Source organism: Macadamia integrifolia, unplaced genomic scaffold (assembly GCF_013358625.1).
Source record: "Macadamia integrifolia cultivar HAES 741 unplaced genomic scaffold, SCU_Mint_v3 scaffold1098, whole genome shotgun sequence".
Classification (NCBI taxonomy): domain Eukaryota; kingdom Viridiplantae; phylum Streptophyta; class Magnoliopsida; order Proteales; family Proteaceae; genus Macadamia; species Macadamia integrifolia.
Genome location: NW_024868086.1, coordinates 84,170 through 111,445, shown reverse-complemented (window position 1 = coordinate 111,445; position 27,276 = coordinate 84,170). Strand labels below are relative to the sequence as shown.

The window sequence follows — 27,276 nt, the reverse complement described above, 5'->3', positions numbered from 1 at the left end:
TCTTTGTTTTTTGTTTTTTGTTTTCTATTTAAATGTATGAAACATCACAGAAACTACCTACCTCATTCCCGTTCACTGATCAGTGAGAGAGAGAGAGAGAAGATGGAATCGAAGCTAGTTTTTTACGACGTGGTTTCCTTTGTGGTGATGGTGATTGTGGAGTGCATCGAAGTGGGCATGACCACAGTAAGTAAAGCGGCCATGTTAAGAGGGATGAGCCACTATGTCTTCATCTTCTATTACAATACACTCGCTACCCTAATCCAAGGGTTGAAAAGGTTTGATTGCACATCTCAACACCTATCAACATCTGATAATACGTATCCAAGCACTCCCAACCACTAAATTAACTTTGAAGTTGGAGAAGATCTATTTTCACAACACTCAATCCCTCGTTTTTTTTAAGTTCACAAGAGGACCCAACAAACTGACAATAATAAAAGGCTCCTCTAGGTTCTTAGTTCTTACCCAGAAAGCAAGGGAAAAGGAATCCGTCTAAGAAATATGTTCCACTCCCTCTACCACCACAACTACCTCTACCACCACAACTACCACTACCACTAGCTCGATTTGTTTTGTCGGACACCCATGTAGGTCCCTCCACGTGCAACTCCGCCCTCCTCTTTTGACGTTGAGTTTGAAAATGAATGATTTTTGACATTATATATTTGCCATCGCTACACCCCATAGCTCTTCTCCAGTTGTGAAGTGTGAAGTGTGAAGTGTGAAGTGTGGAGTGTGAAGTGAGTGTTAGTAGTCTTACATTCTATTCTTCAAAATCTTGCTTGTTGAATGTCATTTTCTTCCTCTACTACCTAAGGTGTGAGTGGTGAGTCTCTAGTCTTCATCGATCGAGGAAGAGAGGAAGTTGTTTCTTGTGAGGCAAACGTGTGAGGTAAGTAAGAAAGTGTTCTTGAACTCAGTTTTTTATTCTTTATAGGATTGTATGTTGATCGAGTTTCTTTCATTGTTCTAATTGTTGGGTATTATTTGTTTACATTCTCTTCAATGAGTTCACCTTCCTTCTTTCTTTCTTTCTTTCTTTTTTAATTTTTTTTATTTGGTTAAAAACAGAAGAAGAGATGGGATCATGGGATCAATTTCAGCCACCCTCCGGGGAATGGACGGCGGATCTTTGGTCGGACTTTGATATTCCACCAGCAGAAGAGATGGAATTTCCGGGGTCTGGGTCTACTCTTACTGTTAAGGATCTTGATGTTTCTATCATGGAACCATCAAGTTCACCATCAGAAGAAAGGATTAGTGGAATATTGCTCTCTTCCCATCCAACTAAGGACCTTGATGTTTGCAACTCCTTACAACTAAATCAAGAGGGCTTCAACGAAATACCATGCTTTCCATTAAACGAAGAGGTGAGTGGGAATGTAATGCTCCCTTTGGACGTAGACATGAGCAATGTAATGATCTCTTTGGACGCATTGCAGGACTTTAATGTTTGCAGTACAGAGCCAAGGTTGCTACCTGAAGAAGAGATAAGTGGTGAAATGCTTCCTTCAGATGCAATTAAGAAACTTCCTGTCTACAATTCAGAGCCAAGTTTGGCACAAGAAGAAGAAGAAGAAGAAGGGAGATTTCCAGTGGGATATCGGTTTTGTCCAACGGACAAAGAGCTGCTACACTATTATCTGCGTAGGAGATTGAGTGGGAGAAAGTTCCATCCAAATACAGTGAAGTACTTCGATGTTTACAGCACCGAGCCATGGAACGTACCAGGTACTTATTATTTTCTTTTTTTTTTTTTTAAATTTTGCTTCTTATTATTCATGAATGAGTGTTTATTCAGCAGCTTGCTTTCTTCATTTTCTATTTTTTATTTTTGTATCCAGAAGGGAACTCTCTCGATCTCTATCTGCAATTAAGTGATCTCTCAATAGTCTCTGTCGTTACTCCTGCGACCTTGTTATTCAACAACGAGTGTCTACTAGGCAGCCGCATGCACTTTCTTTTTTTGTATCCATAAGGGATCTCTCTCTGTGTCTCTTTCTGCAATTTGGTGATATCTCACTAGCATCTATCGTAGCTCCAGCAATCTTCTCTCTTGCTAAGTGGCAGATAATTACTTCCACCTTATAAATATGTAAGTATAGAAGGGTTATCACACACACTCTCTCTCTCTCTATCTCTTTTTAGATAACTCTTTTATTTATTTATTTATTTTTATTGAATTGTTAGATGTCGGATTTAGGTTATCACTGTAGGAAATATAATTTTACTATCTATTGTGGAAATATTAGAAATTCTCTCTCTCTCTCTCTCTCTCTTAAATTCTTAGCCATGGTAAGGGTCAACCTGAAAATCTCAACTAAAGTTGTTAATGGGTTTATATTTTTCTGTTGAGTCTCCTTATGCAAAGAAGGGTCATCATTTGTGGATCCTTGGACCTTAATCTAGGTGGTGATTCCCTTGTTGAGTCTGAGTCTCCTTATGCAAAGAAGGGTCATCATTTGTTGGTCCTTAGAGCTTAATCTAGGTGGTGATTCCCTTGTTGAGTCTCCTTATGCAAAGAAGGGTTAACATTTGTGGGTCCTTAGACCTTAATCTAGGTGATGATTCCCTTGCTGAGTCTCCTTATGCAAAGAAGGGTTATCATTTGTGGGTCCTTGGACCTTAATCTAGTGGTGATTCCCTTTGATGACTTATTTAACCTTTGGTGTCATAAGTGGGTACAGTATCAAGGTGGAAACACTTAAGGGGTTCTCCCAAGGACGGGGATGACCTAGAGTCCGGATCAGGTTAACGTACGAGAACATTCTCATATATCCTTGGTCCATGGATTTGGAATCCTCTCTCTCTCTCTACATTTAATGGTTTCTAAATCTACAGACCAGGGAGGTATGAGAATGTTTTGACCTAAGGATCTGATACTTACAATTTATAAAATAATATATTTAATCGATACAAACATTTTGCATTCACCTACTGAATTGAGAGCTACAAATGGAATTTAATTATGAATTTATGATGGTCTTAATGCTTTTTACAGGAGCTGACAATATTAACCGTGGTGCCAAAGAATCAGTATACCTCTTTGTTAGTCTGAGAAAGAATTCACGAAACAATTGCAGAGCGAAGCGTGGAGCTGGTAAAGGATTTTGGAGAGCAGGTCGTTTTAAAGTACTTAGGGATAACCTTCATCAGACGAGTGTAATAGGTTATTTTAGACAGTTGACATATCATATTTTTACTGATGACAATAACAATATATCTAAAAGTGCAAGGAAGACTAATTGGATCATGCACGAGTACACACTTACAAAGGTCAGTACAAATTAATTTAATTTGTTTAATTTTTTAGAAACCATAGATATATAATTGACACCCTTAAAAAAATCTTCAAATTTCATTCTTCTTTTTGTATTCATTAATATTTCATATTCTAACCAGATGTTCTGTTGTGGAACAGTCTCCAGAAATAGCACTTTGCAGGATAAAGAAGAATGATAGAACATCATCTTCAGTAGATAAGGGATTTGCAGACTCAATGACGAACCATGATCCTGAGGTTGTGGTTGACTAATATATTACAGATTTTTTTTTTTTGAAAATAAATATAGTTAGTAATGGTCAAATAATTACTAACTTTTTGATAGTTAACAAAACCTCATTGTGTGGTGCAACAGGTTGGCCCAAGTGAGAGGGTGTACTCAACTGAATAAACTGAGGAGTAGAGGCTGAGATGACGAAATTAAGAGAGATTTTGATATGGGCTGGTGATGAAATATCCATGTGTCCACGTATTTTGAGTGCTGAGTTAGTACTTGGGTTTTTTCTTTGAGCAATGAAAATAAGGTGTTGAAAGAGTCACAGTTAGTCATGGTTGTGTCAGTTCATTAAGAGCCCATGCGTGTAAGAGTGACAAGGTCTGTTATGGTTTCAGATTGGGTTTTGTCTTTTTTTTTTGGTGGAATCAGATTGGGTTTTGTCAAGTCCTTAGGAGCTTGTGAAATTAACATGTTAATGTTGGGAGGATAGTTTCCAAAAATTTAGGATGTTGGTGTTAGGAGTTAGTGTGAGTGTTGTACCCTTTGAAGTTCTCATGAAGTTTGGTTTGACTCTAGCTTGCCTTTTTGGAGATTGGTAATTCCTCAAAAATAACCATTTTCTTGCTTATTATCTCATTGAAGTCTGTCTTTACAGATAGAACATTTTCCTTCTTGTACGTACCACTTGGAAAAATAGGGAAGTCCAGGAGTGAGAAGTGCATGGAAAGATCCAATCTGAGGATGTCCAAGTGATTCCTCTGCGTTTCTCTCTCTCATAGTTGAGCGGTAGTTCTTTCTTTTTAGCCACCATTGGGATCCTCCTGAGGATTCAGAACCTCGAAGGAACATTTATTCTGAGACTCTAATAGAACCATGATCTTCTATGTACCGATCGAGATGAATCCAAGCTTCGATTTTTGTATGTTGACTCTCAGATCAAACCCAAGTAATTTTCAAGAGGTTCGCTGTTTCAGGCAAGAATTTATCACTGGGGCAATTACTATCACTCCCTTACACTTAGCTATATTTACTAAAACTCCCCTACCTTCAACATTTTTTTAATACTCCTCTACATTCAAACTTATACATCTCTTTTTTCATACCGTTTTTAAATACCTAGATTACTCCCTTTTCACCTGGTAACCTGAGGTTTTTTTTTTTTTTTTTTTTTTTGGCTACTTTTCTCTACTCCTCCTTCTCTCTTCTTCTCATTGAGTTTAACCCTGATTTATATAATATAATTTAGGGTTGTCATCCTATCCTTTTATCTAAAATAATGAAATTTGTGTCATTGATTCTTATACCCAATTTCTACAAATACAAAATTTCGTAATTTCTTCCAATGTGACCCCAACCCCAATTGCAAAAACAAGGTCAATCAGGGTCAATTTGGATCGGGTTGGATTGGCATGAGCCTGACAAGGTTAGGCCTGACCATGACCTTGATAGAATTGAATTGGGCTTGAATTGAGTTTTGGGGACTAAGGTTGGGTTGGGTTCCTATTTCAACCATAGTTAGAAAATTCGGATTCGAGAGTTATTCGGCCGGAGAATTATTCGGAATAATTCGATTGATTAATTTAAGGATTCGGTCAAAAAAGCGGTCAAAAAAGCTTATTGGGTTTTTTTTTTTTTTTAATACTGTTTAAGTGGACCGAATAGTTCGGTTTAATCCGATTCGGTCCGAATTATTCGCGTTTTATATTCACTTTTGAAAAAATCGTGAATTTTACCAAATTTTATTTTTAATTCGGATTCGATCAGAATTTTTGATTAAATTCGAAAAACTTCGGTTAGACCGAATAATTTGCAAATTATTCGGCCGAATTGATAACTAGGATTTCAACCCTATTTTCGGCTACCACCCAGAAAGTGAAAGAGAAAGAGGGAGATAAGAAAGAAAACAAGAAACCAGGTGTTCTAAATGTCTATTGACCTGTCTGCGACTTCATCCCACCAGACCACTCAATCACCTATGCGTCACATGTTGACACAAGAGGTTGCCTCAAAAACATCATCCTGCGTACCCCAGCTCTGTAGAAGAACCGAATCCTTGAAACTGATCCAAATTTCATGATCATGTGATTTGTCATCATAAAAACGTGGCATTTGAAAAATGGTCTAAAAATGAATTAATTTGGATACTTATTTTTCAAAAAGGTCCCACTTTCAAAAGGAATTTTTAAATTATTTTTTATTTTATTTCATTAAAAAATACTTGGAATAAAATTTTGAACGACACCTAGGTCAAGAAACAATTCTCAAATATTGCTCTTGGAACTCATTGAATGAGCACTCCAATAGACTTCACAATGACAAAAGTGATAATCTAAAGACAAATTGGGGAATTTGAGGGAGAAGTAATGTTGGCGGTTGCAAAGAGAGAGGATTATATTGACATTACATTTTTAACCTGGTAACTAAAAATGCTATTTTACCCTTATATAAATTTTTGGAAATAAGAAAAAGGGAAATCAAAAAAAGATTACAATTTCTTAGTTCACTATTTTGATGACAACAAATAAGTAGTTTCCTTGACTAAATGACGCCTCTGAAAAGTGAATTTAGAACTTGACATCTTTTGATTGTCCTTTGTCTTATTTGTAAAAGTTCTTTAACTTAAGAATAAAAAAGAGTTATAAAAAATTATTTGAAATTGACTTATTATTATATTACTATCAGAAAATTTTTGAGTATGCTTGTGAAATGATAGGATTTACTCGCATTAAAAAAAGTGTGTGATACTAATAGGGCAAAAAATAAAGTAAAAATTATTTGACACATTAAAGACCATCAATAAGAAAATCCAAGGTTGTAACTAAATTTTCGAGTATGCTTATGGAATCTACTTCACATCAATTTTCACAAACTCATTATCTGTCCTATTATAACTAATTTTACATACCGTATTCTTTGTTTTCATTGTACTTATATGAAAACCTTTTATTCCAAGATTGACCTCTATAATTCATATTAATCTATGCTTTTGTCTCATCCACCAAAATAATATCATTAGCAAAAAACATATATCGATTAAGAGACCTGATCTTGAATGTCTTTCGTTAATTCAATTATAATAAATATAAATAACTATGTGTTTAAAGCTAATCCTTGATGTAACCCAATTGTAATTTTACCAAAAAGATGTAACCCAATTGTAATTAGGAATTCACTATCTTGTCCCCCCAAAGTTTTACACTAGTCACTAGTCACTAGTCACCACAACATTATACATATCTTTAGTTATGTCTATATATTTACTTTAAACACTTCCCTTCTCTAACACTTGCCAATTAACTTTTTCTATGTCAACAAATACCATATAAATAAACCTAGCAAAATCTAAGGCTGAAGTTCCCTCATTTATCTCTAAAATCATATCCTCCATGTATTCTTCCATAGCCTTTACAGTCACTTCCAACATGTCCATTCATATATTCTTTATAATCATTTTTGTTCCTTGACTAAAACCTCGCACTAATCCATCCTTATATATAGTATACCGAAAAGAAAAAAAAAATCTATATATATTCATCAACTCTAGTTACAACTTAATCCTTAGTCCAAATGATTAACAAGAAAACTTGAAATCCTGCTCCAATTTCTCTCATAATTGATCAAATATACATAGGCAAGTGTTTTCCATCCGAGAGTGGCCCTTGTACCCAGACATAGGGTTGCACCCCACTAGAAGGGCTACAATGGTTATTGCGCCCCTGTGTCTGTGGCGTAGGACCGCTCTCGGATAGAAAACTTTGTCCAATTATGTATATTCATTAACTCTAATTACAACTTAAATCTTAGCCTATATGATTAACAATAGAGCTTGAAATTCTGGTCCAATTTCTTCCCTCGCATAACTGATCAAACTTTAAGAAATATTCCATTATCTTTTGGCCTTGGATCTTTTTAAAATCAATGGATGAGTTAATCATAGACCAAATGATTAATGAGAAAAGCTTGAAATTCTCCCTGATTTCCTCTCCTCTCATAATTAATTATTTAATTTATAAAATTAAACTTTCCATAATTTTCCATTTTTTTCAATTTTTTCAAATGAATCCATTAATCCCTGCTTAATTACTTGCCCACTAATCTCTCCACTCCTCTTTCAGCTCCTGTCCGAGAGAAGGTCAAGGGACTGAACATTAAATCTAGGGGAGGAAATACACCAAAACCGCATACCTTTCGAAGTCGTTTCTTTTCTTGTCTTCATCTTCATCTTCTTCAAGCTACATTCATGGTAGGAGGAGCTGGTATAGGCTACAGGATTCCAGCCAAGAACCACCACTTGGCTAGATCCACTAGGCCATTGACGGCTTTAGGAAGGTTTCTCTGGAGTCCAAATGATTTGTCACAGAAACAAATAGAAAGAACTGAGAGTCAAATAGAGACACTTGGTTTTCCAAATGTGTTTGGTGTTTCTTCTTGTTCTACTTGTCCTGTTGGTGCAATTGATGGTTACCCAACTGGAGTTTCATCCCAGACTCTTCAAGACATTAGCTTTGTTGATGGGTTGTTCCTAGATGGTGGGTCCCTTAACATTACCCAAGAGTGGAATCATAACGTGGGTTTGAGAGAACAGAAAGAAGCCGAGTTGGGGAAGAAAGTGAAACCTGGAGCTTCTGCTAATCGGATTAAAGGGCAGTGGACAGATGAAGAAGATAGGTAATACTGCATGAGACATTTTCACATTTTATCTGCTTATTTAAGTGTTAAATTTATATACATATATATATATATATATTTATTTATTTATTTATATGTTGTTCTTCATGGTTTGAAGGCTCTTGGTTAAATTGGTGAAGCAGTATGGTGTAAGAAAATGGGCTCAGATTGCTCAGAAGTTGTCTGGACGAGCCGGAAAGCAGTGCCGAGAACGATGGCATAATCACCTTCGTCCTGATATCAAGGTTGAATTCCAACCTCCATTATTGTTTTCTTGGTTGTGTTCAGTGTTAGTTTTCTTTCCTTTATATTGGTTCTTGGTGGATTGTTGTAGAAGGATACATGGAGTGAAGAAGAAGAGAGAGTGTTAGTTGAATCCCATAAGAAAGTTGGCAACAAATGGGCAGAGATTGCAAAGCAAATCACTGGAAGAACAGAAAATGCCATCAAGAACCACTGGAATGCCACCAAAAGAAGGCAGAATTCAAAGAGAAAGACAAAAAACTCAGTATTTCATGGAGGAAAATCTCATCCATCTATTCTAGAAGACTACATCAGAAGCAAGATTTTGGAGGATAATTGCACTAGCACTGATCTCATACTTCCAGAGCCATCCAAGTTCACACTAAAAGATAATCCTCCACCGATTATATCTTCCACATGTGATGAATTTCTTTTCATTCAACAGGTCTTTGATAATATTTATGAACAGCCACCAAATGAGGAATCATTAAATGATGATGATCTACAGGAACTTTTAAATTTCAGTCCTCTGGAATTGTGTGGGATAGAGGATAACCAGAAGGAAATTGAGATGGGTCAATGTGGTTTCTCTGCTACAACCATGACCCCAAGAACTACCACAGTTGACAATGTTGAAAACACAAGTACATCTCATCTGGGCTCAGATCTCTACCTGTCTTACCTACTAGATGGAGGAGCCACTTCTTCATCCTCTGTTGCTGAGAATTTCCAATGTGGGTATTCAGACAATGAACTGTTGATGCTAAGTACTGATGAGTCTTCTTCTTCTTCTTCAAATGGTAAGAAAGATATTGATTTGGTGGAGATGGTCTGTTCTTCTCAGTTCTATCATGGTAATAGCAGTAGCTTCTAATGTGTTGTTGAGATGATTCCAGATAAATCCTTCTCAGCTATTGCTGGTTTATGTCTTTCAGTAGTGAATCTAGTGATGTAATTGTAGAAATTTCCTTATTTCTTGTAAGAGCTACTTGTGAAAAAACCTGTTAGATTCCTAATTTTTTTTTTTTGGTAATAGATTCCTAATTTGGTTATGGTTTAACAAGCGTTTCTTGATTTTATAACGGTTGCTGTTTTGACGCATCTTGATTAGATGCATCTATGGTCCATCACTGATAATAGACCATATTCCTCTCACCTTTGACTGGTGAACTAAGAAACCTTTGTCTCATGGGCTCCCTCATAGGCTCCCGCATACACAGCCCACAAGAAGTTATCTCTGACCCAAAACCAGTTCAACTTTTTTTTTTTTTTTTCGATTAGATTTACCCAAATGGAAGAACTTGGGTAAGATAAAGAGGAACGGAGGGGGGGGGGGTGGGGGAAGGTGTTCCATACATGAGAAAGAAACAAAAGGAGCTAAAGGGAACTTCTAAATGTTACTTTGCCAAGTTAAATACTTCAAAGTTTGGTTGAAAATATTGTAAATTTAGGAGGGGAGAGGGTTTCTCACGATGTCAGCATAAGAAGGAATCTATCTATTATACAACTGAGAGTTTGGAGAATGGTCTCATCCATGTAAGGTTCACATGGTTAGAATTAAGTGAGAGAGTGTCAGTTTGGTCTACCTATTAATTATGTGATATGGATATTTATGAATATGCACAAGGGTGGTGCATGCTTCCTTTTCTCATTTATGTAATTCCCTAAAGTCATAAACTAAAGTGAAAATTATACCTTTATGATATTCAAGGTTAAAGGTTGTGCACACTGGCCTCATGGCACAAACTAGCACCCCTTGTATCTATTCCTTTCCTTCCCCTTGAAATTGGATGATGCCTTGTCCTATGCACCCATTGGTGCCACCCACTAGCTTGCTGCACAAGGGTGGTGTGCCCATCACTCTCGCAATATTGAGACACTCTTCTCATTTTTGGAGGAAAGGTTATCATGACCTAGTTTTGATGGTCTTCAATTTTAAGGTTCCATGCACGTCTCATCGTCATGGCATCATGTAATACGCTATGAAGTGCTAAATGTCACTTTTCTTTGAATTTGGATCTATTGCACGTATAATCACCTGGTCTTGTAAGGATTGGGCTCGTCTCCAATGATTGATGCTCCAACTAGCGTCCAACGAATGCTCTAAATGCAACATATGTCCTCATATGAATCCAATGAACCACATTAATTCGGCCCACATGCCTCCCACATCTTGCTGAAACCGCCTGTAGAGAGAAATAAACCCGATCCATCCCTCCTTTTCTACCATTTGAAACCTTAAGGGTAAAAACCCGTTAATTGTGTCCGATCCAGACCCAATACACCCCATCTTAGATCGGATTTGTACGGGTCATGGGCAATCTCGTATCTCTGGATTAGTAAGGCCGAAGAGTAAAAAAGTTAAAAAAAATTAATTTTTAAATTAAAACAAGAGTAAATGTGTCCGATCAAGACCCGATACATCCCGATTCAGATCGGATCATTATCGTTCATGGGCAATCCCGTATCTGATTGATAGGGAGTTAGGGACTAAGGGTAAAAATATTAAATAATAAACTTTAAAACTAAAATCAGGGTAAATGTGTCCGATCAGACCCGATTCACCCCCAATTTAGATTGGATCGATATCGGACCTAACCTAATCCCGATTCCGATATCTAAAATCATCGAATCACTACACCTAAATTTTAATTTTCCCTTTTTTTTTTTTTTTTCCTTTTTTAGTGGAAATTTTCCCTTGTTGGATCTGTGCCTAAGGGTGTCAATCGGTTCGGTTTCAGTTATTTGGTTTGGTTTCGGTTCGATTCCTAGTGATGATAAGGTGGATCGAAACCAAATCAAGAACTAACTCAGTTCGTATTTAGATACTCAAGCCGATTCAATTCGGCTCAGTTTGGTTTCAGTTCCAATTTAGTTATAATATGCAGTTTTAATTCGATTTTTTACCTCGGTTTTATTTTGATTATGAAAACGGTTCCACTTTTGGACTAGCTAGATAGAAGGTCATAATGGGTTTAAATTATGGGCGTTATAGTCATTGCCAACTCTAAATTGTCTTAGCATATAAATATGTGATGATAAGTTGCAAAAAACACATACCACGCAGAAAATCTCTCTTAATGATATTAGGGTGTTTTCTTTTTTGTTTTTTTTGTTTTTGTTTTAAGAGCAATTTGGTTCGATTTTGGTTAGAACCAACGGTTCTTACACCCTAAATCAAAACTGAGCAAAACCAAGAGCATACTCACGTACTCAAATCGAATTTGAACCGAATAAATTTGATTCAATTTGGTCCGATTAATTCGGCTCGATTTTGAATTTGATATTCCATTTCGATTTAAATTGACACTCGTATCTGTGCCTATTCCATGTTACTTGTGAACTCAATAACTTGGGGCTCAAGCTAGCATAGGGTTTCCTAATTTGTTGTCTGGTTTACATCTCCGAGCTTTTATCGCTCGTTTATCGTTTTGGGAAGTTTTTGTTGATAAGAGGAAGAGAAGTGATTCAGAATGATCACGTCAGCGGATGAAAGACCCTCAAAGCTCCGTCTTTCCAGGTCAGAATCGGATGCAGGAAAGAGGAAATTGAAGCTGTTCATGGGTTCATCTGTAGATCAACAAGTCTTTGGCATTACTAATGGTGTCGGCTCATGGACTAAGAAGGGAATTGATGCTGGAGAATATGTTCGGGAGCTCATGACTAATTCTGTAATGGCAGTCAAAGAAGCAATCATTGGGTGTTCGGTAAATCCATTGAATGTACTAGAAAAAGCCTTCTCAAACACCAATTCTCAAGGCTCTTCTACAGTCTACTGCTTGTATTGTAGCCATGGCAGATGATAACGTAAGTGCTAAATTCCTTTCTCGCATTTCCTTTAATTTCATGTCAAATATTTTACATGTTTTTGTGAGAAATCACTTGCCATTTATGACTGTTAGGGTTAGGGTTTAGGGTCTAGGGTTCATCATGATTTGTCAAATCTGAACCCACTACATCCGTCAAATTTCAACCCAAATAGCCGGTTTTAGTGTGGTATATAAGGGTAATCCCAAATCAAGCCATTTAGGTGATTTTGATTTTGGGTTCTTTTCAGTTTGTTGTTGGGTTGTCTTTGATTTCACCAAATTCCTGATTCGAGTTTAGTTTGTTTTGGTCTGGTTTCAGGGTGCATGCAATACTCTATCCCAAGGCCAATCTAATAAAGACTAATTCAATTTGAGTTATATTGGTTTGATTTGAGCCGATTTTCATCAGTTGGGATTAGGTTTTGACACCCCTAAAATAGGGGAAGTCCCTTAAAGTGACCAATTAACATAAAATTACAAAAAAATTCTATTAAATCTAAGTGTAGTAGAATGGTATTTTTGCCATTTTAAAAGACTCTGAACTTAATTTTTAACAACTTCCTATGCTTTATAAGAGCTGAAATTTGATCAACAAGGTAATCTGGTGCACAATCTGGTCCTCTTTCACAGTAGGTGATGGGCTAAATGTAACCTGGCTATCTTCATTATAACTAGACAAATCATTTTGGCTTCTTTCATTTATAATATGTTTTAACTATTTTCCTATCCAATAACTCAAACTCACAATTTCACCATCATATTTCATCACAGTGCATACATTATGCAAGCGTAGGAGACAGTGGCTTCATAGTGATCAGAGGGGAAGAAATCATCTTCAGTTCTCCATCACAGCAACGCCGGTTCAATTACCCATTTCAATTAGGGAAACATTCTCATAGTGACAATCCCAGTGTAGCTTGTGTAAGTATTATTTAGACACTCAACTCATCTTTTGTTGAAACCAATTTCTGTTATAAATTACTTAATTGGTCTTTTGTGTTGTTAATTGGAATGAAATAGGAATCCAAAGTTGAAGTTGAAGAAGGAGTTATTATTGTTGCAGGCACTGATGGACTATTTGATAATCTATTCCAAGAAGAAATAATTAACATTGTAAACCAAATAACTATTGCATTGGGATGTATCCATACTTTGTGGCTCGGTTGATTGCTAATGATGCAAAGACCAGTTCCAAAGACGGGCATCGTTGCACTCCCTTCTCAGTCTCTGCTAAGAAGGTTGGCTATCATCATTCAGGTGGCAAAAAAGATGACATCACAGTTGTTGTTGTTGCCTTCATTGTCTCATCATCCTATGCTTAATTTGCCACTTGTACAATCACTTAGAAAGAAATAAAAGGGGAAAACAAGAGTTTCAAAGCATGATTTGTTTATTGTTTATAGTTGAAACTAGCTGCATATTGGCTGTGGATATTTGCCCACTTTGAGTTTTTTTTTTAAACTAATTTTTTCTCATATTTCGTATATTTTTCTTGGTATGCAAATTGGAGATTGTACTTGTCAACTAGGGTCATCTCCGATGGAGGTTTTACTCTATTGAAATGAATTTTTTTTTTTTTTTTTTTTCTAAAGGGATAAATGAACTCATTTCCATATCAAATTTGGGTATCATAATTTAATATTTTGTTCTTTTTGCTCGAGACTTATAATCAAAATTTTAGGTCAAACAATCACATTGCATCATATTTCTCCTCCATGGGTATTTCATAATGTGAATAATTTATAAATGTGTCAAAAAAGTATAGGGAATTTTACAAATCTAATGACAACAACAAACATAACCTTATCCCAACTAAATGGAGTCGACTACATGGATCCAATATTAAAAAAAAGGAAATCAAGAAGCACAAAAAAATGCATCATTAGGAAAAAGGAAAAATAAGTGAAAAGGGTCTAAGAAAGCAGATAAGGTAGAAATCAAAGATGCACCACGGGGTCTGCTACCCGGATCCTTGTCCTCCACAAAACTCTATCCATGGTCATACTAGAATCGAGCCCCACCATATGCATGTCTTTTCTCACCACTTCATTGCTAGTTATTTTAGGCCTATTCCTACCTCTTTTGGCTCCCTCCAAATGAATATGTTCACTCTTCCTTACTGGGGCATCTATAGGTCTCCGTTGCACATGGTCATACCACCTCAACAGGTTTTCGCGGAGCTTGTCTTAGATTGGTTCAACCCCCAACTCATTTTTTATACAATCATTCCTTACTCTATCTCTCATAGTCTTACCGCACAGTCTTCTTAGCATTCTCATCTCAAATACACTCAGTTTAGTAAAATCACTCTTCTTAACTTCTCAACACTCCGCTCCATATGCATAGCTGGTCGTACCACTATCCTGTAGAATTTTCCCTTAAGTTTAGTAGGAAACTTTACAAATCTATTGATATAAAATCATTCAACCTAAAGGGATACTCACTATCATCAGAGCGACCTCTGAGGTGACAAAATGAATTGTCTACATTCACACTACCGATCCAAGCATACATATTGCCTAGTCATGTTCCTAATATGGCTTATTCATAACACTCCCATGGTGACTCCTAAATCATAATTTTCCTCCCGCCACTCTTCCATTTGATTAAGTTTTTTATTTTGTTGTTCAAAAAAATAAATTTTTTCTTCTCCATTTTCTTATCAAAAAATATATAATAAAAAAAAAATTGTTGCTAGGTCATTTCTAGTTAGAGAATTATGCTTGTAATTATTTCTTCTCTAGACTAATGCACAAGGCCTTGGTAACAGCATGACCAATAGCTGCTTAGGGGGACCAACAGCTACACATATATAGGAGATAAAATGACAAAATTACCCTAACATCATTTCTTCTAAGGAATGTTGCTTGCTAAGATATTCTTCTCTTATTACCATTAGGCTTTCATTGACCATAAGTCGGTGATAGAACACTTTATGATGAAAATCCACGCTAGATTTATCTTTGCCTCTCTTGGCCCCTCTAGCCCTCATTCTTCAAGCTTCTTTTCTCCATTTTAAGCTGCTGATAGAGTACTAATTGATGATGAATATCTACATTGGATTTATCTGTCTCTTTCTCAAACAGGGTTAGCCCCTTAGCTTCCCTTTTTCAAGTCCCCTTCTTCAGGTTCCTTTTCTCCATTTGATGATGAAAATCTATCTACATTGGATTTATTTGTCTTCAGAATTGTAAGATGACACATGGGGACTAATTATTTTCATCATTCCCTCTATGAATGATCCCACCGCATTGATCAAGAATCGATATTGGCCTCTACTGATATTGATTTGGATTGACTGATCCGATACAAATTCCTCAAACGATGATTACAATTCACACTACTGTTTGTTGATCAACGATGGTATTAATTAGTTATAGGATTGGAATCAAATCATAAACTTTGTACTTCCATTCTGAAACTAACACTCCCCTCCCCCTTCTTTTTTGTTGTTTGGTAGGAAAAGGTCTTACTCGTTTACAATTGATCAACATTAGTTTTGAGTTACACAAATCAGACAATTAAAGAGTGGAAAATGTCAAGATGTCTTGCACGCAATGGACATGATTTTTCAGGCTAAGGAATCAGTTACGCTGTTAATCTTCCGTAGAATATAATAAAAATAAAATAAGATTGGAAGGATGAATTGCTTGGAATCTTGTAAACCCCTTAACCCCATTACATGTATATAGGGTTCCTGTTAGAGCATCACCCCACACCCCACACCCCACACCCCACGTTACAGTTCACCTCACTTTGCAAACATCAATTCTCATGACAAGATATCCCTCCCCAAAACTTTCAAAATTTTCCTTATAAAGGGATAAAAAATCCCTACCCATGAAACATAAGAGAGAGGACCCACAAACTGATCTATCATTTCTGGCCTTGGATAGGGATAAAATCCTCTCCATTGACCTGATTCTTCTCTCATTTTAACTTCATTTTCCAGATCTAGAAAAGAAGTTAGGAAACACCGAAGTGTACGAATCAGTCATCATCTCCCAAGTCCCCCAAGTAATGAAAGCAACCAATCAATCTCTCAACCAGAACGTACCCCTTCATGTCCATGGATCAAAATCCTCTGTTTTTTTTATCCATGTTTTTCCTTGTTTTGCTACCTGCAGAACACGACACGTGGACAACAAGGAGACCAACGGTCAAGATTGGGTGAGGATTATTACATCCGGTGTGTTGGGCTTAAAGTTGTCCACGTGTCGCGTTCTGCAGGTAGCAAAACAAGAAAAAACAGAGATAAGAAAAACAGAAGATTATTTTCCCATGTCCATACCCACAACTTCCCCACTCTTCTATCACGTTAACTGATGGTCTCAAATCAAATCTTCACCACTCAAAATTACTAAAAAGAAATATTTTTTTGACTTAAAATTATTTTTTAAAAAAATTGAAAAATACTACTCTACTGAAAATAAAAATTGAAAAATCTCATTCTCTCAGTCTCTCTCTTCCTACTGAGTAAGAGAGGATGAGGCTTTGCCGGTGGTGGCCGTGGAAGCTGATGAAGACGATGAAGAGTTCTTGTGGTTATGCATCCAAACCTTGAAGACCTGTCGACTCACACCATTCATTTTGCAGAAGCGATCGATCTCAGCATCTTGATCTTTCTGAATCCTCCACCCAAGCTTCTCTGCAAAACCAAGCATCTTCTCCTTCTGCTCAGCCGTGAACTTCGTCCTAGCACGCTTCTTCGCGTTTCTTTCTAGCTCCTTCAACTCCACCGGAGTCATAACCTGCGTATGGCCCCCACCGCCACTGTACTCGATCAGCTCCACCATGTCAGTGTCGTCCCCTTCACGGTTACAACTGTAACCGGCTCTACCAGTGTCGGCTAAGACCCTGACTTTGCGGTGGAAGTTCCGGTGACAGCCGCAGGCTTCGCATTGTAGGCCACCAGGGCTGTCACCGTCGGGTGTGAATTCTCCACATCCATCGGTAGCGTAGCTGCCTAGGCTTGCAGCATGGTTTTTCATACAATCCTTGTAGAATTCGTTTGGGTTGTCTCCCTCCATTCTTATCTTAGTCTGCAAACGTCCGAAACTTCTCCACCATTAATATAGTAGTGTAGTGGGGAGGATTATTTTACAGTTTTGCCCCCATATGGTCTATTTATTTACGGAAGTACCCAAGCTCTATGGATTTAGACTTTAATGCTTTGCTTTAAACAACCAGCTTTTGGTCTCTCAAAAGCAAAATTGGAGTTAGTGGCCATGTGGGAAGGACTGTTAATATCATTGTACGTCTCTTAGATGGAGTGTGAATTCATCGCAGGGTTTTTTCTTGGATGGATTCCATATATGTAGTATATCAGTTGAGTACAAGAATGATTCTTGTTAGAGAATTTGATCAGTTCTTGTGTGGATAATATGGCATTTTTAACACTACAGTTTCAAAGGAATTGGAAAAAATGCTATCAAACTGTGTAATGTATGCCGACTCTTACAATTGAGTGTTATTCATTTCATTTGCTCCTAATTTTTTTTGTCTCATCTAGAGTGAAAAGTCCCTCGATTGCAACTGATATTTTCGTCTCTGTTAAATTAAATTGCATGACGATGAATAACACAAGAGAAAAGTTTCAACATGCTACTAGGATGCCAAGCCTCTCTCTCTCTCTCTCTCTCTCTCTCTCTCTCTCTCTCTCCTTTAGAAATGATTCTCATGCCCCTTCCAATCCTGCATTCTTATATATTGGTGCATGTTGCTAGCTTGTAACAAGTAGACGACATGCCCAACCCTCTCTCATAATATAAATAAGTGAAGCCTATTTATCAAATATTTTGTATTCTCAAGACACACTTTGGAAAACTTCTTGACATGTTAACACAGAATATTTAGAGGACCTTTTTTTTTTTGCTAAAAGATCAGATTATATTAAAGGAGAAAAAAAGAGAGGAAAATATGATTCAAAAGCAAAGGCTGAGCCTCCACCTTCGGCAAAGCCATCAGCAAAGGCTCAATGCTGCTAAGAGTAAAATCTATATCCAGGCCGCCCCCCTTCATCTGTAATCAGCTCATTGATCAACATAGGAGGGAGGGTAGCCTCATCAGAGGAGGCTCCAGATGAAGCCGCTGTCTTTGCCAAGTAGTCAGCAACAGGATTAGCTTCCCTGAAACAGTGAGTAATCTTCCACTCTATAGAGATCAAGTATGAAAGGAGATGGTGGCCTTCAATTTTTCTAGTAAGTGTTTGTAAACAATTCATAACAAATTTCATTCTCTTTGCACAGAATAAGAAAAGATATTTGTTATTAAATTATGAAAAACTTTCAAATAAACGTTAGGATAATATAAGGAAATAGATTAACAAATCTTTAAAAAAAGAAGGCATAATTAATGCATGAGGCTTTCACCACTGTGGGGGAGGATCATAATGTATGCAAACTTACTTCTTCTTAAGTTTGGGGCTTCATCGATTGGATGATATTTTTTTTACTTAAGTTTCTCTTTTTGAGAGATGTGCTTCCTTTGTGTTCTTTTGCTTCACATGTATTATATGTTCCTAGCTTTGAAGAGAGAGAGAAAAAGAGGAGAGGAGAGGAGAGGGGAGAGGGGAGAGGGGAGAGAGAGATCATAGAATGGGATGTTGTTGGAGAGAGAAGGGAGGGGAGGAGAGGTAAGTAGGGAGATGTAGAGACACGGGAATGGGGAGAGAGAGGGAGGTTGTGATAGGTGTGAGGTTGGGGGTGAGGGAGAGTGACAATAAGGAGGAAAATGTAGAGACGAAAGGGGGAGTGGTGCATGATAAAGAGAGGGAGGGTGGGGAGGGAGATGTAAAGATAGAGTGGGGGGTATGCAGAGGTGGGGTGAGCTGAGGCAGAAGATACATACATCGGGAGAGGGGAGAGAGAGAGAGAGAGAGGACAGAGAGGTAATGTAGAGACAAGAGGGAGAAGAGATGCTTCAGGAGGGGGAAGGGTGGATGCTGAGGAGAGAGACGGTGGGGAGGGAGATGCAAATATAGGGTGAGGCCGTGAGGGTACAGGTAGAGGGAGAGAGATTAGTGGGCTTCTTTGGGATTCATGCGGAAAGTGAGAGACAATGGGAGAGGAAGGGGGTTTTCATTGCAGAGAGAGAGAGAGAGAAGATAAAAGTTGAAAATATGAAAATAGATACCTCAAACATAATTTTTGAAACATGAGGTACTTAGTAGTAGTTATTCAAAAATTTGGTACCCAAGTATAATTTACCCTAAAAAAGAAAAAGGCGACACTTATGAGTTATAACTTAATTAGTCAAGATAAGTAGATGATATATACAGAACATTTTTACACAAAAAAAAAAAAGTTAGGGAAGAAGGGAGAGAGAATAGGGAAGAAAGGGTCGTTTGTCTTGGTTCATGCACTCAAGTCTCTCTCTCTTCTGTCACAAATTAGGACGACACTCTCCCGTTGGATCATGTGAGGGAAAAAAAAAAGAGGGCCATCCCTTTCTCGTAATAAGTTCCATAGGTGATGGGTAACAAGGTAAAAGGGTAATAAGGGAAAAGCCCCGGTGTCTCCGTGAGCTGTATGGGCCTATGGGGTTAGCCAATAATTTTAAGTGGGGAACCGTGAGGAAAGGTCGTCGGGAATTGCAAAAAGTACGAAAAAGCAGTCCCCTTGTCTTTTTCCTCTCCGCTTCAAGTTGGAAGAGAAATATCTGAAAGTCTTGCGGCATCACAATAGGAAAATAGGAACCGTCCAATGCATGCCTGACATGTGGGTCCCAAGGACAGGATACGTGGGTCTCACTGGCAACTTGAAAGATATTCGAATCTCTGAGGTATTCAACAACAACTCGATGGAGTCAAGTGTTTGGACGGTCCAAAATAGGGGGAAAAAAAAATCACGTTGTGGGTCCCAGCGATTTTAGGGTTGTCTCGGATTAACTTTTCTCCAATCTCCCCTACTCACCGCGACGGACCAGAATCTCCCACCAATTTTGTTTGTCTAACCATAATTGGTTAAAAATTAAAGGGTAGAAGATCGGGTAAAGGATCCGTGCCAGTCTGCGTGGACCCCATGGTTTGAGGTATTAGTATTAGTAATTTAGTATTAATATTGATATCAGTAGACAGTAATACAGATCCATATCAGTGCCAACAATCCCATTGCCAGGACTATGTCGATCCCATATTGGTGGCACATAGTCCATTAGGTGAAGATAAAGCAGTCAAAAAAATCTGATTTAAAAAAAAAAAATTATAGCAGTATTGTCTTATCTATATCGATTTCTAAGGTGATCATTTTCCAATCTGATATAATATTGTGCATTAAAATCATTGTGCTGAGCTAGTGAGAATGCGTTTAGAGGTATCAATGGGTGCGATTTTTTCATTTTATGGGACGGTAATTATTTTTACCATTTCATGTCTACGTGTAGGCTGCAAAGAAATTTATTACCCATCTTAAATATTAATATTTAATTACTAAGGCATAATCTAGTATTTTTTAAATTTAAATATTTAAAGCCTGAGTTAGTCATATTTATTTATTTTAAAACATGACACATATTTAGATGCTACGGTTAAAAATAAGTTCTCAAATTAGAATGTTCAAGGGGGCAATTGTATTATCATGCGAAAGAAAATTGGTATTAGAGGAACCCACATACACCGATTCTTATAATCAATAACGGGAAAGATATTTATGTATGATATCATAGAAAGTTTGAAGCCGTCATCAAATAAGGGGAGTTTGGTCATTTCGATTCCCTGAATATTCCCATCCCATGTTCTGTCCTTATCATGCATGTTGCATGGCTGTGCATGGAGTCTTCTACTTAAATAAACTGATCCTCACAAAATTTATCACAATTATGAACACCATAACAAACATACGAAAAAAAAAAAAATATTTCTCAAGATTGAGAATGAAAAGTTTAAGAATTCAAGTAATGTCAATTAAAAGGAGACACCAGATTTGCCCTCCAAATTAAAAACAACAGATGCTGCCAAAATATCATTAATTGAGAGGACCTCCAATCAGCTGATTTCCTCATACTAAGGCCAACAATCTCGCTCATAATTCTTTATGGAGTAATGTCCCAAGTCACTTGAGCAAGGGCTATTGATAAACATACCAAATCTGATAACACTTCTTGAGAATTCAAATAGAATCGATCATTAAAATCTAATGAGGATGCCTGCATCTTTTTATTCACATCAGGTTATTCAAGAGGAATCAGATTGGATCCATCTAAATCATTTGGATCAATATCGATCTTGATTGATTTTAATTCTTGATCGATATTGTATCAATGGATCAACTAATATATATAGATAAAGAGTGAAACAATATAATATTCTTTTTAATTAAACTGAGATGTATTTCTATTCGATCCAGATCAAGATCAGATTGACATGGATCTTAACTGATCCTAACCCCAATTCCAACATCTCAAACCTTGATTCAGTTCATTTATCAATCAAATATCAACAGCTCATTAGAATGGTCTTGTGTTTGGCCAACAAAAAGATTAAAGAAATTAGCCATAGCTTTGGCCGTACATTTTCCATATCAAGGAAGTATGTATTGGGGCTACTGTGTGGACGTGATTAGGTGGGGTCTCAACAAATCTTGGAACCCTAATTTTCTATTCCCCATTCAACATCATCCACCTGTGTGGGTCAACACTCCCAATCTGTCTTCCAACTCATGGAGCATGAACCTAACCACATCTCACATTCCTAGTGTAATTAATGCACTATTAATACACTATAATTGTAGCTTAAACTCCAAGATGTGCCTTTGTTAATGGGTCCAGAGTCTCCTAATCATAGAATTATAATATGTTAATGGAGTTATGGGGAAACTAATTGCATAATTTGGAAAGAGATCCAAATGATTAGAATTAAAAAAAGAAAAAAAGTACAACGTGCAACCAATGCATTGGAGTTTCTTTATTTATTAATCCCATCTTTAAGTTCATGAATGATCACTTAAAAAGGATGAGGGACAGGTACTACTTTTAGATTTTATTGGGCTTAAATTAACAGTACACATGCTGGAGATAGCTAATGTGAATAAAATTTGATTTTTGTTCAACCCAAAAGCACAAGTTTTGGAAAAAAAAAATATTCCTTCCTTTTTAAAGTCATAAACTCAATTATTGTACACTTCTTAACCAATGTGGTACTATTTCTTCCAAAAGATCGATTGATAGACCCTCCCAAACTTGAGCACAAGTGAGATCATTCATAATTGAGTTCCTTGGGGTCAGTCTATGTACCTCATTTACTTGTATGGATATTGGCTAATCTTTTTACATTTCAGCACAACTCCATCCCTCGTGAAAGGTGAAATTTATTAAATCGTGTAAAACATGAAATACAATCTAGGATCTCCCTATTGGAAACTTTCACTCACAACCCTTTTTGGAATAATTAAAGAGGGAGAAAAAAGTCATCACATAGTAGGAATTGAAGGGAGAGACAGACATATAAAACCATACGTTTTTTTGGTAAGGAAATATTTATAGTCACTCTTTAGCATTTCTTTGTACTGTTGGCTGATGATGGAATAGTAGGATAAAGTAGTGTGGGGGCACCATCATGTCAACTCTGTTTTGCATTTGCAACGCCAAACTGTATTGTTATGTGTCTCATATATTAAGGAATCATCCCTAATAGAGTTTCACCTGTAAATCAGCATCTTAATTTGCAATTGTTTTAGTTTTACTTTGAATCTGGTGTTGATGGTTAGTTGATATTGTAGTTGCAAGTTCCCTTGTTTGTCACGTAAGTCAAAACAGCTCGAAATGACCAATTCAGGCCCCGGGCGTGGAAGGTAGGGCATTCAACCTCTCAAGTGGCAACTTAATCGGCTTTTTCACTTTGTTATTAATGAAGTGAAAGACTAGTCCTTGGCGCTGGATGCAAGGGGTCTTTGGATAGAGTATGGCTCGGCTGCGGTGGTCATTGCGATTCAGAGTAACCATATTCCATGGTTCACTCTCCAAAAATGGTTGTCTCTTCTTTCGTTCCTGGAATCGATCCCATGGAAGATCTCCCACTGCTTTCGCGAAGCAAACCCGATAGCGGACTTCTTGGCAAAATAGGCTTCCAAATCTGGAAACTCTGTATTCTCGGTGTCTTTCCCCAGACATATAGTAGAGCTCTTACAGAATGATATTCAGGGTAGGCATCGTTTTAGATTCCCGTAGGGCTTTTGCTAGCTCTCTCTGCTGATGGCCATGCCGAAGGTGGAGATTGCTAGTGGCGCTAAGGGTTTTCTGCCTTGCCTTTTTCATTGGTTTTTCTTGTTGATGTATCTTTCCTTCTCTTTTTTATAAAGATCATCTTTTAGCAAAAAAAAGAAAGACTAGTCCTTATCTTGCCGCTTCTTTCCTAATGAAAGGATGAAACTTTTCTTTTCTTTCAAACTCAAAATTTTCTATTGGGAAATAATTTACCTCCAAATAAAACAATAAAAATTTTACAAATGGATTTTCAAATTTCTGATAGCCATGATAGTGATCAAACATAGAACATAGGAATATCTTTCTCTGTATTTACTAATAGTCTTTAATAATAAATACGTAAATAAAAGAACAAGAGAAATTAATTGTGATAAATTTTAAAAGAAAAATTCCTTTTATAGCTAATCATTTAATATAAAAAATTGTGAGTCCCAACATGAAGGCAAATAAGAGATTGTAGCATTTTGATCTTAGATTTTATCAAGAAAAAGAAAAAAATCCCATGACTTCTGCCATTATATTGACAATGAGCATTTGTTGACAAAATAGAATGGTACGGTACATAAGAGCCTAATTAAAACCATTTTAACTTTTTTTTGATAGGGGTCGTTGCTTGGAGCAATGGAAAATGGCTCTTTTCACCTGTACAGTGGTGCAGGTGCATTGGATAACGGCCTTTTTTTTTTTTTTTTTTTTTTTTACTTTTTTTGATCTACCTATCTAACTTGCCCCTTGAAACTTTGAATACAACTACTAAAAGATGGTAGAAAAGGAGAGGAAGAAAGTTTCAGAAGGAGGGAAGAGAAAGGTAAAAGGATGTCTTAAGGAACAAGGTGAATACAAGAGAATTGAACCCGTGACCTCTTGGTAGTCTATACTTTTATTAGCAAAGTATTGACAGATTAAGAAAACAATTGTTTTCATCCCTTTTAACTTCAGTATACTCAAGCCTTGTTTCTTTGCCTTTTAATCTATCCAATAACAAAACAATAACAAAGCCTTGTCCCAACTTAATGGGGTCGGCTACATGGATCCAAAGAAAACCAAAGGAATAGAAAATAAAAGACATTAAATGGGGACAGATTGGTAACCATTAGCAAAGTAAAACACATCTAAAGCAAGTTTGCTACCTGGGTCCTAACCCTTCAATATGCTCTATTCGAAACCATACTTGGGACTAGACCTAATTTGTACATATATTTCCTCACAACCTCTTTTATGGTCATTTTCGGTCTGCCTCTTGCTCTTTTGGATCTTTATATCTGAATCAAGTCACTCCTCCTTACCGGTGCATCAGGTAGCCTTCGCTGAACATGCCCGAACCACCTCAAACGGTATTTTCGAAGTTTGTCAGAAATTGGGGCAACCCCCAGGTTTGCTCTAATATGATCATTCCTAACCTTATCTCTTCTAGTTTTTCCTCACATTCATCTTAGCATTCTCATTTCTGCTACCCCTAGCTTATCAATGTGTTGTTTCTTAATGGCCCAACATTTCGACTCGTACATCATAGCCGGGCTCATGACAATCTGATAGAATTTTCCCTTAAGTTTTACTGGGACGCGTTTGTCACATAAAACTCCAAATGCACTCCTCCACTTCATCCATCACACCTTAATCCTATGTGAAACGTCATCCTCTATATTACCGTCTTTATTAATGATAGATCCCGAATATCTAAAATAGTTATTTTGCTTGATCCCTCTTCCTTCAATAGTCACTTCGTCATTATCTCTCATGGAGTGGCTATAGTTACACATCATATATTCTGTCTTTGATCTGCTTATCTTTAGGCCTCTTGTTTCCAAGGCAGATCTCCATTGCTCTAGTTTAGCATTGAGTCCTGATTTTGTGTCATCCAATAAAACAATATCGTCGGCAAAAAGCATACACCAAGGGACGTCACCTTGTATATCTTTTGTCAGCTCATCTAGAACAAGCGCAAACAGATAGGGGCTTAGAGCAGACCCTTGGTGTAGCCCAATAGAAATAGGGAACTCATAGCCTTGACCACCCTTGGTTCGCACACTTGTTATCACGTCATCATACATATCTTTAATTAGATCTACATATTTGTTCGGCACCTTTCTCTTATCTAGGACATACCATATTAAATCTCTAGGAGCTCTGTCGTAGGCCTTTTCCAAGTCGATGAAGACTATGTGGAGGTCCTTCTTGCCAGCTCTAAAGGTCTCCATGAGTCATCTAATAAGATATATAGCTTCAATAGATGATCTCTTTGGCATAAAACCAAATTGTTTATCTGAAACTCATGATTCTCTTCTCAAGTGCACTTCAATAACTTTCTCCCAAAGTTTCATCGTGTGGGTCACAAGTTTTATATCTCTGTAATTATTGCAATCCTGGATATCGCCGTTATTTTTGTAAATAGGAGTTACAAAACTTTTTCTCCACTCATCATGCATCTTCTTTGTACTCATAATATTGTTAAAAATGTTAGTTAGTCAAGATATGCCAGCAAGTCTTTCCAAACTTCATCTTTCTTAAGGTGTCTTTAACCTCAAAGACTCCAATCATTCTTACATATTTATGTCTAGTGTCGTCCCGATGGGAAGGGGACTCGTAAGGGTAAGATCCACTCAGGTTGTCTCCATTTAGAAGCTTGGAATCCACTTGGGTTGCATTTTAATCTATCCATTAATCTTTTTAATTAATAAGGAATTTTATTCACTTAAATGGTTATAACATGTCCAATCATGGTTTTAGGAATTGGTATTGCATCAATATTGGTTGACACCAATATCGATATTGGACTAGTGATAGGTGCAGATGGAAGGTGAAATGGTTAAAATAAATAAATAAATAAAAATAAAAATAAAAAGGATACGATATCTATATCTTTGAGGGCAAAACTGTTCAACACAAACCAGTATATTAACCAGAATATCGATTCCAAAATTGGTTGATACCAATTCTGATATTGTGAACTTAAATCATGGGTTCATTTCAATTGCTTACAAGCTATCCTCCAATGGCTCCCTTTAGCATACATGAACTTATGTATAATAATTATAGGCAGGAGAACTCTATCTTGGTATAAACACTTGCAAGTCGGTAAGATTCTTTTCTCCAATAATTATAAAAAGGGAAGAGTTCTCTATCCAGTAGGGTGGCCATTGCACCAACATGGGGTCAATGGTGTTCATGTGAAAGCATCAGTAGGATGGGTATTTTTACCTTTTATGGGGATAGTGTGATCATTTTGCCTTCCTTTGTATGCTTGGCATATATAACCCCCACACTTAATAGAGTTTTTTTTTTTTTTTTTTTCTTCTCAATTATATATTTAAAGGAAAAAGATCGAGACTAGTGGAAATGAGGGACTCACACACCCCACCCCAGTTGATGCCTCTGTGTGGACTTTCATTAGTGTATGCTTGCGCAGGAACCATACAGCCTAACTGCAATCTTTAACCCATTAATTAATTAATTTACAACCTGAATTTTTGGAGCCTAGCTATCACTGACGAGAATCTATTGGCCAACAAGTTCTAGCTTCAAAAGATTTTCATGCTTATCAAGAATCATCTGTCATGTTTGGCAGGAAGAGGCAAGTATAGATTAATCATAATAAAGTAAGGGTTTATCATAATCATATGTTTGTACTTATTAAGTTAGTAGGGACATATTAAAAAAGCACATGTAAATAGTGGCATTGTTCATGTATCTAATCAACATGTGCTCGTGTATCCCATGCACGATCTAACAAATACGACACCTTTTTTTTTCTCTCTCTTTAATGGGAACATGTTTTATAGACTAAGTCTATCCATGGGCTATCTATGGGCGGTCCACCTATTTATGTCGTGTATCAAATTATAATTCTGAAATTC

General features: G+C 37.0%; 3 protein-coding genes across 3 annotated transcripts; 2 read left to right on the top strand and 1 right to left on the bottom strand.

Moving 5' to 3' along the window:
• The first annotated feature begins 5,250 nt into the window (after positions 1-5,250).
• LOC122062735 (transcription factor MYB64-like) lies at positions 5,251-9,421 on the top strand. The gene is made up of 3 exons (XM_042626377.1): positions 5,251-8,171; positions 8,290-8,416; positions 8,506-9,421. The coding sequence occupies exons 1-3, from the start codon at positions 7,744-7,746 to the stop codon at positions 9,286-9,288; spliced, it is 1,338 nt and encodes a 445-aa protein (XP_042482311.1). The 5' UTR covers positions 5,251-7,743; the 3' UTR covers positions 9,289-9,421.
• A 2,385-nt stretch (positions 9,422-11,806) lies between these two features.
• LOC122062739 (probable protein phosphatase 2C 80) lies at positions 11,807-13,727 on the top strand. Its single transcript, XM_042626383.1, has 3 exons — positions 11,807-12,221; positions 12,995-13,144; positions 13,244-13,727. Exons 1-3 carry the CDS (start codon positions 12,207-12,209, stop codon positions 13,388-13,390), a joined length of 312 nt encoding a protein of 103 aa, XP_042482317.1. The 5' UTR covers positions 11,807-12,206; the 3' UTR covers positions 13,391-13,727.
• Positions 13,728-16,549: 2,822 nt separating this feature from the next.
• Positions 16,550-17,282, bottom strand: LOC122062746 (zinc-finger homeodomain protein 8-like). The gene has a single exon (XM_042626390.1). The coding sequence runs from the start codon at positions 17,251-17,253 to the stop codon at positions 16,693-16,695; it is 561 nt and encodes a 186-aa protein (XP_042482324.1). The 5' UTR covers positions 17,254-17,282; the 3' UTR covers positions 16,550-16,692.
• Between the last annotated feature and the right edge of the window lie 9,994 nt (positions 17,283-27,276).

Coding starts and splice junctions, on each gene's coding strand:
- LOC122062735 (XM_042626377.1), top strand. CDS start 7,744: ATGGTAGGAGGAGCTGGTATAGGCTACAGGATTCCAGCCAAGAACCAC. Junction 8,172..8,289: donor TGGACAGATGAAGAAGATAG/GTAATACTGCAT, acceptor CATGGTTTGAAG/GCTCTTGGTTAAATTGGTGA. Junction 8,417..8,505: donor ACCTTCGTCCTGATATCAAG/GTTGAATTCCAA, acceptor GGATTGTTGTAG/AAGGATACATGGAGTGAAGA.
- LOC122062739 (XM_042626383.1), top strand. Junction 13,145..13,243: donor ACAATCCCAGTGTAGCTTGT/GTAAGTATTATT, acceptor GGAATGAAATAG/GAATCCAAAGTTGAAGTTGA.
- LOC122062746 (XM_042626390.1), bottom strand. CDS start 17,253: ATGGAGGGAGACAACCCAAACGAATTCTACAAGGATTGTATGAAAAAC.